Here is a 15,532-nt window from a genome sequence, read left to right as displayed (position 1 = left end):
AATAGCGAAGTATTTTCATCTGAGAATTAAGGTTTGCACTTAGGTGACTTTTTTCCAGCAGTAGTTTAGATCTAGAGTGATTTTCACGACAGACCTTCATGCTTCTGGAGGTGATCCCTGTATTTGAAATCAAGGGTGACCCCACACTGGAGGTCGCAGCCAGTGACCTGATTCTCACCCTTTCTGCACAGCTCACTCGAAGCGCTCCCACAAGTCCTAAATCCTTTATGGAGCAAGATGAGACTGTAGAAATGGAAGGGCAGACCGAAGGTTGGGAGAGCATTGATTTTTAAGTTGTCTTAGCTTGTTTTCCTGCAGGAGAAGAGACTGAAATGAGGACTTGCATACAGTAAGTTTATTTGAGTGAAAGAGGAGTAAAAGACTGGAGAGAGTAAAACCACGAAGAAGCAGCCAGTGCACAGGTATCAGCTATCAAGTTGGTCTGGATGTGAAAGGAGGACACAGACTCAGTGATCAGGAAAATGTAGTATTATTTTAAAATCCACCCATCTGTCCTGGGATGCAGCCATTGGGTTCTGGGCTCAGCAGGGAGGCTGCTTCTCCTTTTCCCTCTCCCTCTGTGGTCTCTCTCACTTTCACTCTCAAATAAATAAAGTCTCTAAAAAATATTAGGAGAAATAAAATCTACCCATCTGGGTTTATTGAAGAGGCATAGGTCCCCTGAGCAGTGGGTCTGTGTTCTGGTATTAGAATACTTTTCCTGGGCGAATTTTTGTTGTCTTTTTAGAAGACCGAGGTGTTTTTTTGCTGCAGTCCCCACCACCCTCTATCGTTTTCAGCACTGAAGCTGAATGCCAATTAGCTATCATCCCTAGTCTTCCTCCCTCTTGTATGATATCTGCCCTGCTCTTGTAAGTATAAGAATTTATGAACCCTGCCTTAAACTATGGAATACATTTGTGAGTGACCAGAGAAATCTAGAGCTGCTAACAGAAAGATCTTTTGGAGCTGGAATGCAGAGAAGCTCATTAGCATTGGAGAGCAGCAGCATGTTCCTCTCATTAACATGGAAGGCTTTAAAGCCACTTGCCAATATTTGGGGGTGAGTGGCTCTTTGGAATGAACACCCCAGTGTTAGGTAACAGATGCCCACATCCAACTAGCAGCAGAGACTCTGGTAATGTCTCACAAATGTCACACATCACAGCCGTTCACAGGAGTACTATTTGCTGTTGAGTGTGCCTTCTTTCCAGATGTCCTGATTTGTTTGAGAAAATGTGTTTATAAACACTCATGAGTTTCATGAAAAAAGGGTTTTTTCCCCTGATCCTGTTTTATTAATGCTATTTAAATTTCATGTTTCAGGTGAGTACAAAGCCCCAGTGGCAGCAGGCAGCTCCATCATTCCATTTGAATATAAAACAGGACGATGATATTCCAGAACCGTTTAGTGTTAAAAACGAACAGTCATATGGTAAGAAGTTCATTCCAACTTAGAGAAATTTTCAAGAGGAAAAAAAATCATTATAACATTTAGTTGAGAGTAGTGAAATTGTAAAACTGAAATGACATTTATATCAAGTAGAAAAATTTATCCCAAATGTTTTCCCTCATAAAATAATTAATTCTAGTTCTTAATTATCTCAGGCTGTTGTAAAGGCTATAAAAGGTGATATTTTCAGAATTGGGGGGCATTTATATTAAAACTTTGATTTATTGTCAGACTTCTCTACAACAGACTTAGAAGATTTTTTGTAAGAAGTATTTTAATAAGTTGCAAATATTGCTTCCAAATTAGTCATTTTAATATTTTTTACTTTTTATTTTTTTGACTCATTAGATTGATTACATTGAATATTAACTTTCTTTCATCATGGTTCTTTAAATTTTCTGACGTAGTTTTGTGTTCTGTTTTTAATAATAATTTTAATCTTCATTTTAGGAAGGCTCTATGCAAATTAATTGAAAATTAGGGTTTATTAGCATGTTAATCAAAATATAAATTTAATTAAATATTTTGAAATAATCGAAAGTTTCTAGTATGATGATATAAAACAAGAGTAGTTTAACTTCCTAATAAAAGAAAATTAATTGTACCTATGGTTACTTGAGAACTTAAAGTGTGTAGTGTTTTCTTGAAAGGTGCTTTAGCCTTTTATTCTAACCACCCACATGGTTTAGCTTATTTTTTAGAGGACTAACTCATGCTTTTTTTTTTTTTTTTTTTAATTGAAGCTGAGTACCTGGAACACTTTGGAAAAAAGGGCAAAATAGTGGACCAAACTGAGGACAGTTATGCTGGACCGTCTACTACTAAAACCAAGAACAAATCTCTACATAAAGAACGAGAAAACTTTAGAAGCACTCTTGTTAACGTCATTATGTGAGTTGTGTAAGCTCACCAGTGTGTGTGACCCTCGTGAGAGCACTGGGGAACTTTCTATCTAAAAGTATACAAGTTCTGTGCATCTCTAAGAATGCCTTAAAGCCTTGTTGGAGTGAGGTCATACCAATAAAGAATGAAATCTGGAGCTTCACCCTGTGACGGGTGTCCCTCTTTGAAATACCATGAGCTGAAGCGGTGCTGGTGTGAATTCTGAGGTTGGCTGGGAGAGCACAATGTCTGGGAGTTGTGGTTGCAACGACTGTGGTTGGTGGAAGGGTATGGGGCAGTTTTCTCTTTCTCCCCATCTCACCAGCTCAGGTGATCTAGCAGCTTCTCTGGCATTGGGGGGGCCTCCTCGTCTTTAAAAATAAAGGAACTGGGGTGAAGCCATCAGCAGTGTGAGCAGGGCCAGGCTTACCTGGTGTGAGCTGGATGTCCATTTATGAAGAGCAGAGCAGACACAAGTCACTAACTCCTCCTCACTCTTTCCTCACTGTTGCATGCTAGTTGGTTGGTACATTCTTTCTTTATGACTCTCAAGGCCCACACATGGCTATTTGTGGACATAATTTCATGACCTGGTGCATTAAGTAACTCGCTCACAGAACCTGGTCTTCCGGTCCTCATGTGGGGCTTTACGGACCCCATGATCTTGAAGGGAATACAGTGGGTGCTCTGTGCTTACAAAAGGCAAGGGGATTTGGGGGGAGCCCTGTGCAGCTGGATTGTGGGTGCCTCTGCTAGAGGGTTTGGAGTTTGCCTTTCCTGGTCTCCACTAGAATCTTACTAGCTTGGCTCACTTCTATCAGTTTTTTGGATGAAGCACTCTCACAACCCACAAACAATGTAAAATCAAAACCCAAAGCTGTGGACCAGATAGGCTCTAATTACAAAGTCTTTGAAGCAACTTTTTCTCTACCCAGAAATCTGGTCAAGACAGATGGTCTTTCTTGATACAACTTCCCGTGCCTGTCATTTCTGGTCGTTCTCTGGGTGAAGATAGAGCCCATCTTGGGTTTTACCATCACACAGGGTTCTCTTTGAATTCTCCATTTCACTCAGTTCTACTCAGAACCTGATCTCCTCATTCATAGGGTCTTTAAAGGCTATGGCCGGACCCTAGAAGGTAGCCATAGCTTCGGGCTTTTGCTGATTGCCATTCCATTTTTTTTTTTTTTTAAACTTCTGAGTATTTCCTTTCTTTTTGTGAGCTCGGCTATGCATTCGAAAGGAATGTGTCTTATTCTGATATTTATAGAATGGTATTGGTTTTTCAGATTATCTTTGTTCTTGTGTTATAAGACATCTAGTCTCTTTTTAGGCATTTTATGTCATTTTTTAGTTATGCCTTTTATAAACAGGATATGGATGGACATATGGAATTCAATCTTAAGAGTTTCTGTACTTTAATAGAACATCCAATCCCATTTATAGTTGTTGGTATTTCTTATATATGTGTGCTTCTACCAATTTATTTTGTACTTTCTATTTACTTTATGTTGCCTTTACTTCATTTTTCTTTTTTTCTGCTATCTATTGAATTGAATTTTCTCTTCTCCCTTTCTATTGGCCTAAAAGCTATCAAATATCTCTGTTCTTTCAGTGGTTACCATAATATTTAAAGCCACCTATTATAATTTTTTTTTTAAAGATTTTATTTATTTGTCAGAGAGAGGGAGAGTGAGAAAGTGAGCACAAGGCAGGCAGAGGGAGAAGCAGGCTCCCTGCTGAGCAAGGAGCCTGATGTGGGACTCCATCCCAGGACGCTGGGATCATGACCTGAGCCGAAGGTATTGGCTTAACCAACTGAGCCACCCAGGCGTCCCTAATTTTTTCTTTTTAAAGTTTAAAATTCAATTTTTATCTGTCTTCTCCTGAATAACACAAAGGGGTCTTGGACTGCTCTCACTTAGCTCTAAACTTTCCTTTGCATTTTCAGTGTGATCATTTGTTTTATTTCTACCAATATTTCTATAATATTTTTATTCTATTGAGTCCTTAAATTCCTCATAATTGATTTTCTTAAGTTAACACTTGGGGTTACTAATGTGTTTCTAATTCTTTAGAAAATTGTTTTTGCATTGAAGTTTTCACTTCTGAGTGCTTTTTTTTTCCTCTGAAGTTCACCCCCCAGTGGTTGTTTCAGTGAGGATCTATGAGGTGTAAAGTTGAGATTTTTCATCTCTGTAAAGTTCTGTGTTTTGTCCTTACTCTTGAATTAATGGCTAAGCTGGCTACAAAACTAAATGATAATCTTAATTTTTACCTTATATCTGAAAACATTAGATTGAAAAACATTGGGAGCATTATTTTTTGGCATGTACAATTTCCCTCCAGTTTTATTAAGGTATTATTGACAAAACAACTTTTTTTAAAGATTTTATTTATTTATTTGACAGTGAGAGAGAGCGTGAGAGAGCACAAGCAGGGGGAGGGGCAGAGGGAGAAGGAGAAGCAGACTCCCCGCTGGGTGGAGAGCCTGATGCGGGATTTGATCCCAGGACCCCGGGATCATGACCTGAGCTGAAGGCAGACACTTAACCAACTGAGCCACCCAGGTGCCCTAACAAATAAAATTAGGACATATTTAAAGTTTGCAATGTGAGAGTATAAGTATATGTTGTAGAAGTATTCCCACAATCAAGTTAATTAACACATTCTTCACCTCACATCTTCAGCATTTTTTTTTTTTGTAAGAATGCATAGGTTCTACTCTCTTAGCAAATTTCAATCATACAAAATAGTACTTTCAACTGTAGCCACCATGGCATGTATTACTGTTGATGAGAAGCCTTTGTCACTCTAGTTGTCATTATTTTATTTGTAATTTATATTTGTACTCTGTCACCTCTTTTTTTTTTCCTGAACATTTTATTTTTATAGCCTTCTAGATAGGCTTAAAAACAGCTTTACTGAGCTGTAGTTTACATACCACTAAATTAATCCAGGTTAAATGTACATTGAATGAATTTCAGTAAATTTCGATGGCTGTGCAACCTTAATCAAAATCTAGGTTTAGAATACTTTTATCATCTGTTAAAAATGATTCCCATTTCAGCTAATTCTCTCTGCCACTGGTTGCCCCAGACAATCAATGATCTGTGTTTTGTTTTTATTGTTTTATCTTTCCTAAAATTTCAAATGGAATGGAATGGACTAAATGGAATCCTACAATATGCATGCTTTTAAAATCCTTTCATTTTGTTTATTGTTTCTGGTTTGGGACTATTTGAAAATGCTGCTATGAGCATTTGAACACAAGTCTTTTTGTAGATATGTGTTTTCATTTCTCTTGGGTAGATGCCAAAGTGTAGAAATTCTCAATTGTATAGTAGGATATGTTTAATTTTCAAAGACTTTGCTAAACTGTTTCCAAGTGGCTATGCCATTTTACATTCCCACAAGCAGTGTAAGAAGAGGTTTCTAGTTTTTCAACAACGTTGCCCACACTTTGGTTAGAATAGGCAAAACAAAACCAAAACCATTCAAGTAGATGTGTTATTTTATGTCATTGTGGTTTTAAGTTGTATATCCCTAATGACTAATGATGATAAGTGTCTTTTCTGGTGTTTGTTTGATATTCATATAATTTCTTTGAAATGTCTAAGTCTTTTGCCCATCTTTAAATTGGGTTATCTTTTTGTTAATACATTCTAAGAGTTCTTGATATATTTCCTTTACAAGTCTTTTATCAGATCTATCATTTGCAAATATTTTCTTCCAGTCTGTGGCTTATCTCTTCACTTTCGTAATGGTACTTTTTGGAAAGTAAAAGCTTTCAATTTTAAGGAAGCTCAATTTATCAATTTTTTCTTTTGTTGATGCCTTTGGAATTCTATCTAAGAATCTTTTCCTATCACAAGATTTTCTCCCATGTTTTCTTAGAAGGTTATAGTTTTAGCTCTTATATTTAGGTACATGATTTAGTTTAATGGCATATCTATAGTATGAGCTAAGGTTGAGGTTTGATTTTTTTTCCATATAGATAGCCAAATGTGTCAGCCTCCCACTGAATTACCTTGACATATTTGTTAAAAATCATTTGACCATGTGAGGGGTTCTATTTCTGTTCCCCTGGTCTATATGTTCATCTTAACATCACTACCATGCTGTCTTGTTCACTTGAGCCTTATAGTCAAGTTTGAAATTAGTTTAAATCCACAGCATTTATTATCCATTTCCAAAATTGTTTCGGTTATCATGAGTATTTTGCATTTTCATACATATTTGAAGACTAGCTTGTCAGTCTCTGGGAAAAAAAACAACAACCTACGATTTAATAGCCAATTGCATTGAATCTGTAGGCCAATTTTGGGATAATTGTCAACAATACTGAGTCCTCTGGCCCATAAACATGTTATTTCTCTTCATTTATTTATTTTTTTCTTTGATCTTAGCAGTGTCTTGTATTTTAATGTATGAATCTCGTTTTAAAAAAATCTCCTTTTAAAAAATATCTCAAGTATTTTTTGCTGTGAATGGAATTATTTAATTTTCTGATTGTTCTTTGCCAGTATGTAGAAAAATCAATAGATTTTTACATAAATATCTCACATCCTAAGACCTCACTAAAACTTGCTTACCAGTTCTGCAGCTTTTTAAAAGCTTCCATGGAAATCCCTGTGTATACAATTATGTTGTCTACAAATATAGTTTTACTTCATTTCTGATGCCTTTCTTTTTTCTAACTTCTCATTTTGCACTTATTAGGTTCTTCAGTATATTGTTGAATAGAATTGGTGATAGTCGACTTCCCAGTCTTAGTGGAAAACATTTAGTCTTTCACATTTATGTAGATGTTAGCTATAAGTTTTTAAGATACCCTTTATCAGGCTGGAAAAGATACCTTCTTTTCCTGGTTGGCCGAGAGATGTTAGTTATCATAAAACGAGTGCTGGATTTTTGTCGATTGCTTTTTCAGGGTCCATCGAAATAAGAATTTGGTTTTTATCCGTTAATGTTTTCATATAGTATATTACATTAAAGGCTTTTCACATTAAAGCTTGCATTCCTGTCACTTAGTCATTATGTATAATCTTTTTTGTGTGTTGCTGGATTTGATCAGCTAATATTTTAAGAATTTTTAGGTCTATATTAATGAATGATACGGGTGTGTACTTTTATTGTCCTGTCTGGCTTTAGGCCTCAAGATGAGTTGTGAAGTGTTTTCTTTGTTTTCTGAATGGGTTTAGGTAGAATTAGTATTATTCCTTCTTTGACAGAACTTTTTTTTTAAAGTAGTCTCTGTGCGTAGCATGGAGCCCAGTGTGGGGCTTGAACTGACAACCCTGAAATCAAGACCTGAACTAAGAACATGAGCTGGATGCTTAACTGACCGAGATACCCAGAGGCCCCTGGATAGACTTTCTGAAGCCATATGAACCTGATGTTTTCTTTGTGGGAAGATTATTATCTACTAATTCAATTAGTTAACTTGATAGGTATCTATTCAGATTTTCTTTCCTCTTGAGTCAACTTTGGTGCTTTTGCTTTTTAGGAATCTCTTTTCACTTAAGTTGTCTAGTTTGCTGGCATAAAGTTCAGATAACTTCCTTATTTTCAGCCATTCTACTAATTTTATCTTTTAGTACCTGCTAGACTACAAGACCAGGATCTCCTAGGCAGATTGGTCACTTTCCTGCATGAATGATGGGCCATGTGTTTTCAACCCCATTTTATCTGTCCTCTCTCTTCTTCTCATGTTTCAAAAATTTGTTGAAATATCTCCTCAGCTGATGACTCTCTAGTCTCTTTACAATGTTGGTTAAAATTACTACCATGTTCACAAGGAAACGTGAAAAAAGGAATGTTTTTGCTACCGTCTTGACTCAAAATCACTATTGATTTAATAAAGAGAAAATCAATATAGTTTTTTCATTTTCAGGAAATAAGGTACACCATATTTTCTCTTTAGTCAGGTGAAATATCTCCTATATTGATTTATTTCTGAAAGGAATATTGTTCTGCTGGAAAGAGCGTGGCAGTTTGGACGCACATGTGGATGGGCAAATCCTTATTTTTTGTACTTAATTAAGTACATGACAAGGAGGAAGTTACTGAATCTGAAATTCAGTTTCTCATCTGTGAAGTGGGAATAATTTCTCTGTCTCATCTAACAATAGGTGTGAGGATTAGAGATAATGTATGTGAAACTATTGAGGGGCTAACTAGGTGATCAATAAAAAAGGTTTTTATTATTACTGTTTCCAGCAAGTAGAATCTTTGCCTGTAGCCACAGAATGATTGACTCAAGAGTTTTAAAGCTGAAAGGATCTTTGTGATGACTGCAAAAACTTCTGCAGCTGCCCCCATAGCCCCCAACCTTCTTCTTCTTCCCTTTCTTGACCGTGCTGCACTCTTTCAGGCAGGCATTACTCATACGGAGGATGAAGCTTGTTATATTCTCCGGGTTCAGCAAGGTAAATAACATGGGCATTTCTGCCTTTAAAAAACATCAAATTCTACCAGTTATTGGGGTCATACACTTTAGGTGGCAGAGTCTGTATGCAGGTGTCCTGATTCCTGAGGTCCATTACTGTCCCATTAGTAACACTTTACAATCAAAATAACGAGAAGGCTACTTTTGTAGTTAGAATAGTCAGCCCTTCTCATTCCAACTACAGAATACCTTGAAGATCTTCCACTGCTGCTTTTATGTTCGTATTCCCTCATTTTATACACATTGATGGAGCACCTACTATGTACTGAATTAAACTGAGACATTACTGGAGACATTGCATTGGCTCTTTTCTCTTCCATATAATGGAAAAGAATGTGAAGTTCACAAAATATTTGATTCCTGGATTTGCAAAAGACAAAATAATTTAGAAGATGCATCCTGGCATCTTCTTAGTATCGTGTCTTAGATGGATATTCAATAAAACTCCAATCTTCACTCACTAGACTGTTAGTGGGAGGGACTGTTTTGTTACACAGCATCACTGACCTGTAACCCCAGATGAAGTCGGGATCCAGAGCCTGATGCATTCAATGATGAGGAAGTTAAAGCTATCCCAGAACAACTTACTTTTCGTGAAGATGTGACCTATGTCTTTCTCCACAGTAGTGCCCAGAAGAAGTCACAAAATGTGGCCTGTAGGGGCGCCTTGGTGGCTCAGTTGGTTAAGCACATGCCTTCAGCTTAGGTCATGATCCCGGGGTCCTAGGATCGATCCTGATCCTTCATCGGGCTCCCTGCTCAGTGGGGAGCCTGCTTCTCTCTTTGCCTCTGCTGCTCCCCTTGCTTGTGCTCACACTCGCTCTCTGCCCCTCCTAAAGTGGAGTCTCTAAAAAAATAAAGACTTGATTTTTAAAAAATGTGGCTTGTATAGAGTTTGAATTTAATTACAGTTATCAACATTGCCCATTTATAGACAGGCAGTAATAAATACATGAGAACATATAAATTGTCACTCTTTGCTAGCTTATACTGTATATCTCTAGATATCTGAGAAATGATCTTTTCAAGAATGTACCTGTCTTTGGGAAAACTAAAAATCTTTTCCATCAGTGCTCTTTTAAATCCCTTATTTATAAATAACCATACATATTTTAGCAATAATGCAAGAATACTCCTATAACATTTCAAAGAAGAGAGAGCTTGAGTTTGGAGTAATGAGGAAGAATAGATAAAGCTCATCAAGAAGAATGTAACCTCTGGATTTGGTCTTGCAAATCACTTCCAATAGAGCTGTCTTTCTATAAATAAAGAGAAAGTGTTCTGGGTGGAATGTGGTATCAAACAAATGTATGTTATATGTACTATTAATAAAATGTTCAACAATTCATTTTTTCTTAAGATTTAGTAGAGACAGTCCTGGTGTTTTGACAGTAGACCCTTAAACAACTTAGGGGGGTTATGGACACTGACCCCTGCCACAATTGAAATCTCATGTATAGCTTTTGACTCTACAAAAATTTAACTACTAATAGCCTGCTGTTGACCAGGAGTCTTACTGATAATATAAGCAGTCATTTTATACATATATTTTGTTATATGTATCATATACTGTATTCTTACAATAAAGTAAACTAAAGAAAATATTTAGAAAATCATAAAATAATTTACAACACTGTACTGTAGGGTCAACTGTATATCCATTGATGTATATTCTAACTGCCCTTTTGTATAATTGAATAGTGTGTTTATCATTTTCTTAGGCAACAAGATGCGGGGTTAGACTCACCTAGTCCTGATGAAAGCACGTTTCCCAAACTGACCACTTCTGCAATAGAGAAAGACATTTTGGTAATGGGCTGTCTCTTTTGTCAGTATACTTGAATGTAAAGGAAGCACTTGAAGATGCCTTTAAACTTTTGAGCTTACCCTGTGCTCCTCTCTGGTGTAGAAGTAAATATGGAGTTCCACAAAATTGCTCTATGGGATTAATGGGGGGAAATCATTTTCCCCCTTGCCATCTAAGACAACAATGAAAAATCTCATTTACCAGCTCCCTTTGTTAGAATGAGCCTCGGTCTTGTAAGCTTTTATACGTCTTTATTCTTCTATGAGAAATTCTCTTAGTTATATAAAGTATACTTTACAGAGCATATTAACCTACTTAAAAATATAATTATTCTAGTATTTTGAATACAGAAGAATTTTTAAAAATATAAATATCGAAGACTAACATTGCTGATTTGGAAGTATTTTGAAAAAATACTTGGATGTTTAAAATTTTTCTAATGAGTGACATGTAAAACTTTATGAAAATATACCAAAGTTAAATGTCTGTTAGACAAATACTAACATGTCTTAAAATGAATGTTTATGTACACATTTAATAGTAGCTGTAAAATTATAATATGGACTATTAGTCAATTGGAGATTTCCTCAATCCTGTCATAGATTTCTGAGCTTTATGTATAGGGTTACTGATTCACTTGTAGCTTGTAAGATTGACTTGATTATCAATAATAAAAGGATAAAAACTATGACATTTTCACACATTTATAAAGCACTGAATTCTACTTCAGCATGTATTCTTCTTAGTACATCATATATTTGGTAATATAATTTGATATTTTACATTGTAGTTATGAACTGAGATGAGCTTTAATTTTCATGAACTATCCTTTTTTTTTTTTTTAATTTAGGGGATCTCAAAAAATGCCTCCATGAATTACACAAAATACTTTTTTATGATTTGTAAATACTTCGCCTAAAGTTTTGATTTTGCTCAGTAGGTGTTTTTGTTTTTTTGATTTTTGATGAACACACTTCTTTCACTACAGAACTAAACACATTTATATTTCTCCATCTTCTTTATGCAGAGATATTACTATTATATTCACCATGGAATTGATACAGACCATGTAGCCCCAATGGAAGATTCTTGGCTAGAGCATGTATTGAATTTAGTCCCCCAACATCTGAAAGTCCTCACCAACAGCATACTTGCATTATCTGATGAAATGAGAGAAGATTATCTTCTTAGTGTAAAAAAATCCATAGGTAAATCGGTATTTGTTTTCTAATTTGAGTATGTCTTATTAACTGAAAGTTAATACCTATACTTGAAACTATTCATATATTTATTCTGCTTTTTGCATTGCTATTTCATTGCTTAAGATCTTAGGCAAGTTTCATTAATAAAGTACAGCAAAAAAATTTTAAATCCATCTTTTTTTTTTTGATAGTGTTACATCCACTCAGTAAAAACCAGAACTGAGGAAATTCTAAAATTTAATTACTTAATTGACATTAATATTATTGCTATCATTATTAGAAGGTGATTAATTGAAAATTGTTGTTATGGACTAGGGGTTGGCAAACTACAGCTCACAGGTCGAGTCTGGCTTACTGCCTGTTTTTGTAAATAAGTGTTATTGCAGTACAATCCTACGCATTCATTTGCACATGGTTTGGGCTACTTTTGATCTATAAGAGCAGAGATGGGTATTTGTGATGGAGACCTTGTAGCTCATAAATTTGAAGATATTGATACTTAAGCCCTTTACATAAAAAGTTTGCTGATTCCTGGTATAGACCACTAGATTCTAAGACTGACTAAACATCAAAATCATTTTCCATGTACTCATTTCTGAGTCCATCTGAATTAAAACTATAAATTAAATCTATACTTTAAAAAAAGTTCTCCAATTAACTGGGATTGTAAAACTGGTCTAACTGATGCTGTATTCAAAGCTGGAGAAATCCTCATGTTTTGGAGTTGCCTGGGGACCTTTTGGGTAGGAAGGCATTTACTTAATTTAAGACTCTTATTGAGTGTCCTGCTAATGTAAAAATAAAAAGCCAAATCTTTGATTCCAAGGAGTTCATCGTGGAAATGAGGGAGAGGGACAAATCATTAATTACAAAGTAGAGCGGTAGGCTCGAGAAGGAGGGAAACAGGATGTGCTGTAAGGGACAGAAGCTCATGCCTGACTTGGTAGGAAGAACTCTAGAGGTGCCTGAACTGTCTTGAAATACAAACCAAACATGAGACAGTGCGCACCCTGAGAAAATGGTGTGACATGTGGCAGACACGCATGAAAGACTCTTCAGGCTTGCAAGCAGCTGTGATGGCAAAGCATAGAGTGCATTTGGGAAGGGGACAGAATCTTAAGGGCATTCAATGCCTTTTTAAAGCATTCAGAGTTAAAGCAGAGTCACCAAAGGATTTTAAGAAGAGGGGTGTTAACATTGGCATTTTAGAAAGAGCACCTAAAGGTAGGAAAATTAGAATTAACTGTGGATTAATGACCATAGAAGATAGAAGCAGAAGCAGAAGCAGCTCCCTTTACTGATTTTATAACAGGATTGTTTTTATGCAATTTAAAAGAGAACAAAGCAACATGGTAAGTTTCCTCAGTGAAAGGAAACTGCTATGATTCTTTATTGTTGGCCTTCAATGAAAACTACTTTTGGTAGAATAGCTATGAAGGAAAATGTAATTTTAAAACCAATTATTGGGGCGCCTGGGTGGCTCAGTGGGTTAAGCCGCTGCCTTCGGCTCAGGTCATGATCTCAGGTCCTGGGATCGAGTCCCGCATCGGGCTCTCTGCTCAGCAAGAAGCCTGCTTCCCTCTCTCTCTCTGCCTGCCTCTCTGCATACTTGTGATCTCTCTCTGTCAAATAAATAAATAAAATCTTTAAAAAAAAATAAAACCAATTATTATTTTCAAATGAAATAACAGGAACCTGTTGTTAAAGAAAGGGAACATATACTCTCAAAGACACAGACATCACGGGTTTTCTCATAAATATTTTTGTTGTCTGATATATGCACAAATTGCTCCATTATTTTAAATAACATAATTTAAATAATTGATTTTAGTGGAATTAGTTTTGCAATTGCTTGGAAATGTGCCATAATTAATATAAGGATGTTTATCAGAACTTTTCAATTTTCTTTTAGTTGATTTTGTTTTGAAAGATCCTAGGGAAAAAGAAGTTAAAAAAACAGCTGAAATTCCACCCCATCGCGCAGAGTAAGTGATTAAGTTTCTCTAAGAATATTAATTGTATGACTGTTCCTATGTATGTGTATATATTTATACACTGATTATATTTCTCATATATATGTTTATAACTTATATACTTCATTTATACAAGTCATTATTCTTATTAAGTTTGTGTATTTAAGCCCTAATATGTTTTATTTACAAATGCATGGGTAGATGGGTAGACAGACAGACAGATGGGTACGTGTGTGCTTAAAACATAAGTACCCTGGTTAAGAAGCTGATATAGATCCTTGTATTTCTTTCTTTTTTTTTTAAAGATATTTTTTATTTATTTGACAGAGAGAGAGAGAGGGTCACAAGTAGAGAAACAGTCAGAGAGAGAGGAGGAGGCAGGCTCCCCGCCAAGCAGAGAGCCCGACGCGGGGCTTGATCCCAGGACCCTGGGATCATGACCTGAGCCGAAGGCAGAGGCTTTAACCCACTGAGCCACCCAGGTGCCCCAGATCCTTGTATTTCCATAGCTATTAGCACAGGCTTCGGATGCAATAGGGATATAAGAACGTGATGGCAATTGGAATGCACAAATCATATTGGGAACATTACAGAAAATATGTGTGTATATAGAACATATTGCAATTTATTACATAGATTAAAATGTAGGGCACATAATAGAAAAGTAGACTCGCTATGCATTTTCCCTAATCCCTAAATCCCATTTAGGAATAAGTCTCTTAAATAGTTTGAAGAATAGAGCTTACAATTTTATGATTTAGTAAATATCAGTTTTGCTTCTTTCATATTATTTAAAAGTGCCTCAGATTGTTTTCCTATAATGGCAAGAAAAAATTATGCAGTCATTTCCAACATATCCTAAGTGGAGAACAGCTTTTCTCCTGCGAAGGGACCAAAATCATCTTTTGTAGTTGTAAAGGTGGTATGACTACAATTGAAAAACCGAGTTAAGCTTATACATAATAAAGCAAGATTCAGTGTTTAAAATCATGAGAATAAAAAATTGTAGGCATAAAATATAGAGGTTTAAATACATTCTGAAAGATGAAAATGGCATATCTTTAATGTATCAAGGATGACTATGCATGTCAAAGGAGTTACAGAGTAAATGTCTTCAAATAAGGACCTTAGCATCGGTAATTTTGGAAGTGTCCTTTACACATTAACAGAGGTTAAGTTGAAGGGGATTTCCACAGGTAGGCTGGACTATATATATATATTTTTTTTTTGTATTGTTATTTTATTTTTTTCAGTGTTCCAAAATTCATTGTTTATGCACCATACCCAGTGATCCATGCAATACTTAAGATGTTTAAAAAAAATTTTAAACTTTTTGTGTCTTGAAATTATCTCTTTCAAGACATATATGAGAAAAAGTTGGTTACTGTTTCTATTTGATCATTTTGAGTTACTTGTGAACTTGACCAAATATTTAAAGGAAAAATAGTTACTTTATGATTCAAGTTAACTTATGGTTCAAGTCTATGGGGCACCTGGCTGGCTCCGTCAGAAGAGCATGTGACCCTTGATCTCAGGGTTGTAAGTTTGAGCACCCATGTTGGGTGCAGAGATTACTTAAATAAATAAAATTTTTTTAAAATATTTTATTTATTTATTTGACAGACAGAGATCACAAGTAGGCAGAGAGGCAGGCAGAGAGAGAGAGAGAGAGGAGGAAGCAGGCTCCCTGCCGAGCAGAGAGCCCGATGTGGGGCTCGATCCCAGGACCCTGGGATCATGACCTGAGCCGAAGGCAGAGGCTTT

At 35.9% G+C, this 15,532-nt stretch overlaps 1 protein-coding gene across 2 annotated transcripts in view; it reads left to right on the top strand.

The window, feature by feature from the left end:
* DNAH7 (dynein axonemal heavy chain 7) overlaps positions 1-15,532 on the top strand; it is a 273,847-nt gene that overhangs the window by 18,967 nt on the left and 239,348 nt on the right. For both annotated transcript variants that reach the window (XM_047720641.1, XM_047720640.1), the window contains exons 4-8: positions 1,327-1,435; positions 2,197-2,344; positions 10,508-10,595; positions 11,621-11,801; positions 13,708-13,780. In XM_047720641.1, the coding sequence (XP_047576597.1) occupies positions 1,327-1,435; positions 2,197-2,344; positions 10,508-10,595; positions 11,621-11,801; positions 13,708-13,780 (599 nt within the window). The remainder of the gene's footprint in view (positions 1-1,326; positions 1,436-2,196; positions 2,345-10,507; positions 10,596-11,620; positions 11,802-13,707; positions 13,781-15,532) is intronic.

This window comes from Lutra lutra, chromosome 3 (assembly GCF_902655055.1).
Source record: "Lutra lutra chromosome 3, mLutLut1.2, whole genome shotgun sequence".
NCBI classification, from domain to species: Eukaryota; Metazoa; Chordata; class Mammalia; order Carnivora; family Mustelidae; genus Lutra; species Lutra lutra.
The sequence above is the reverse complement of the archived record's forward strand: the minus strand, read 5'-3'. Positions and strand labels throughout refer to the sequence as shown.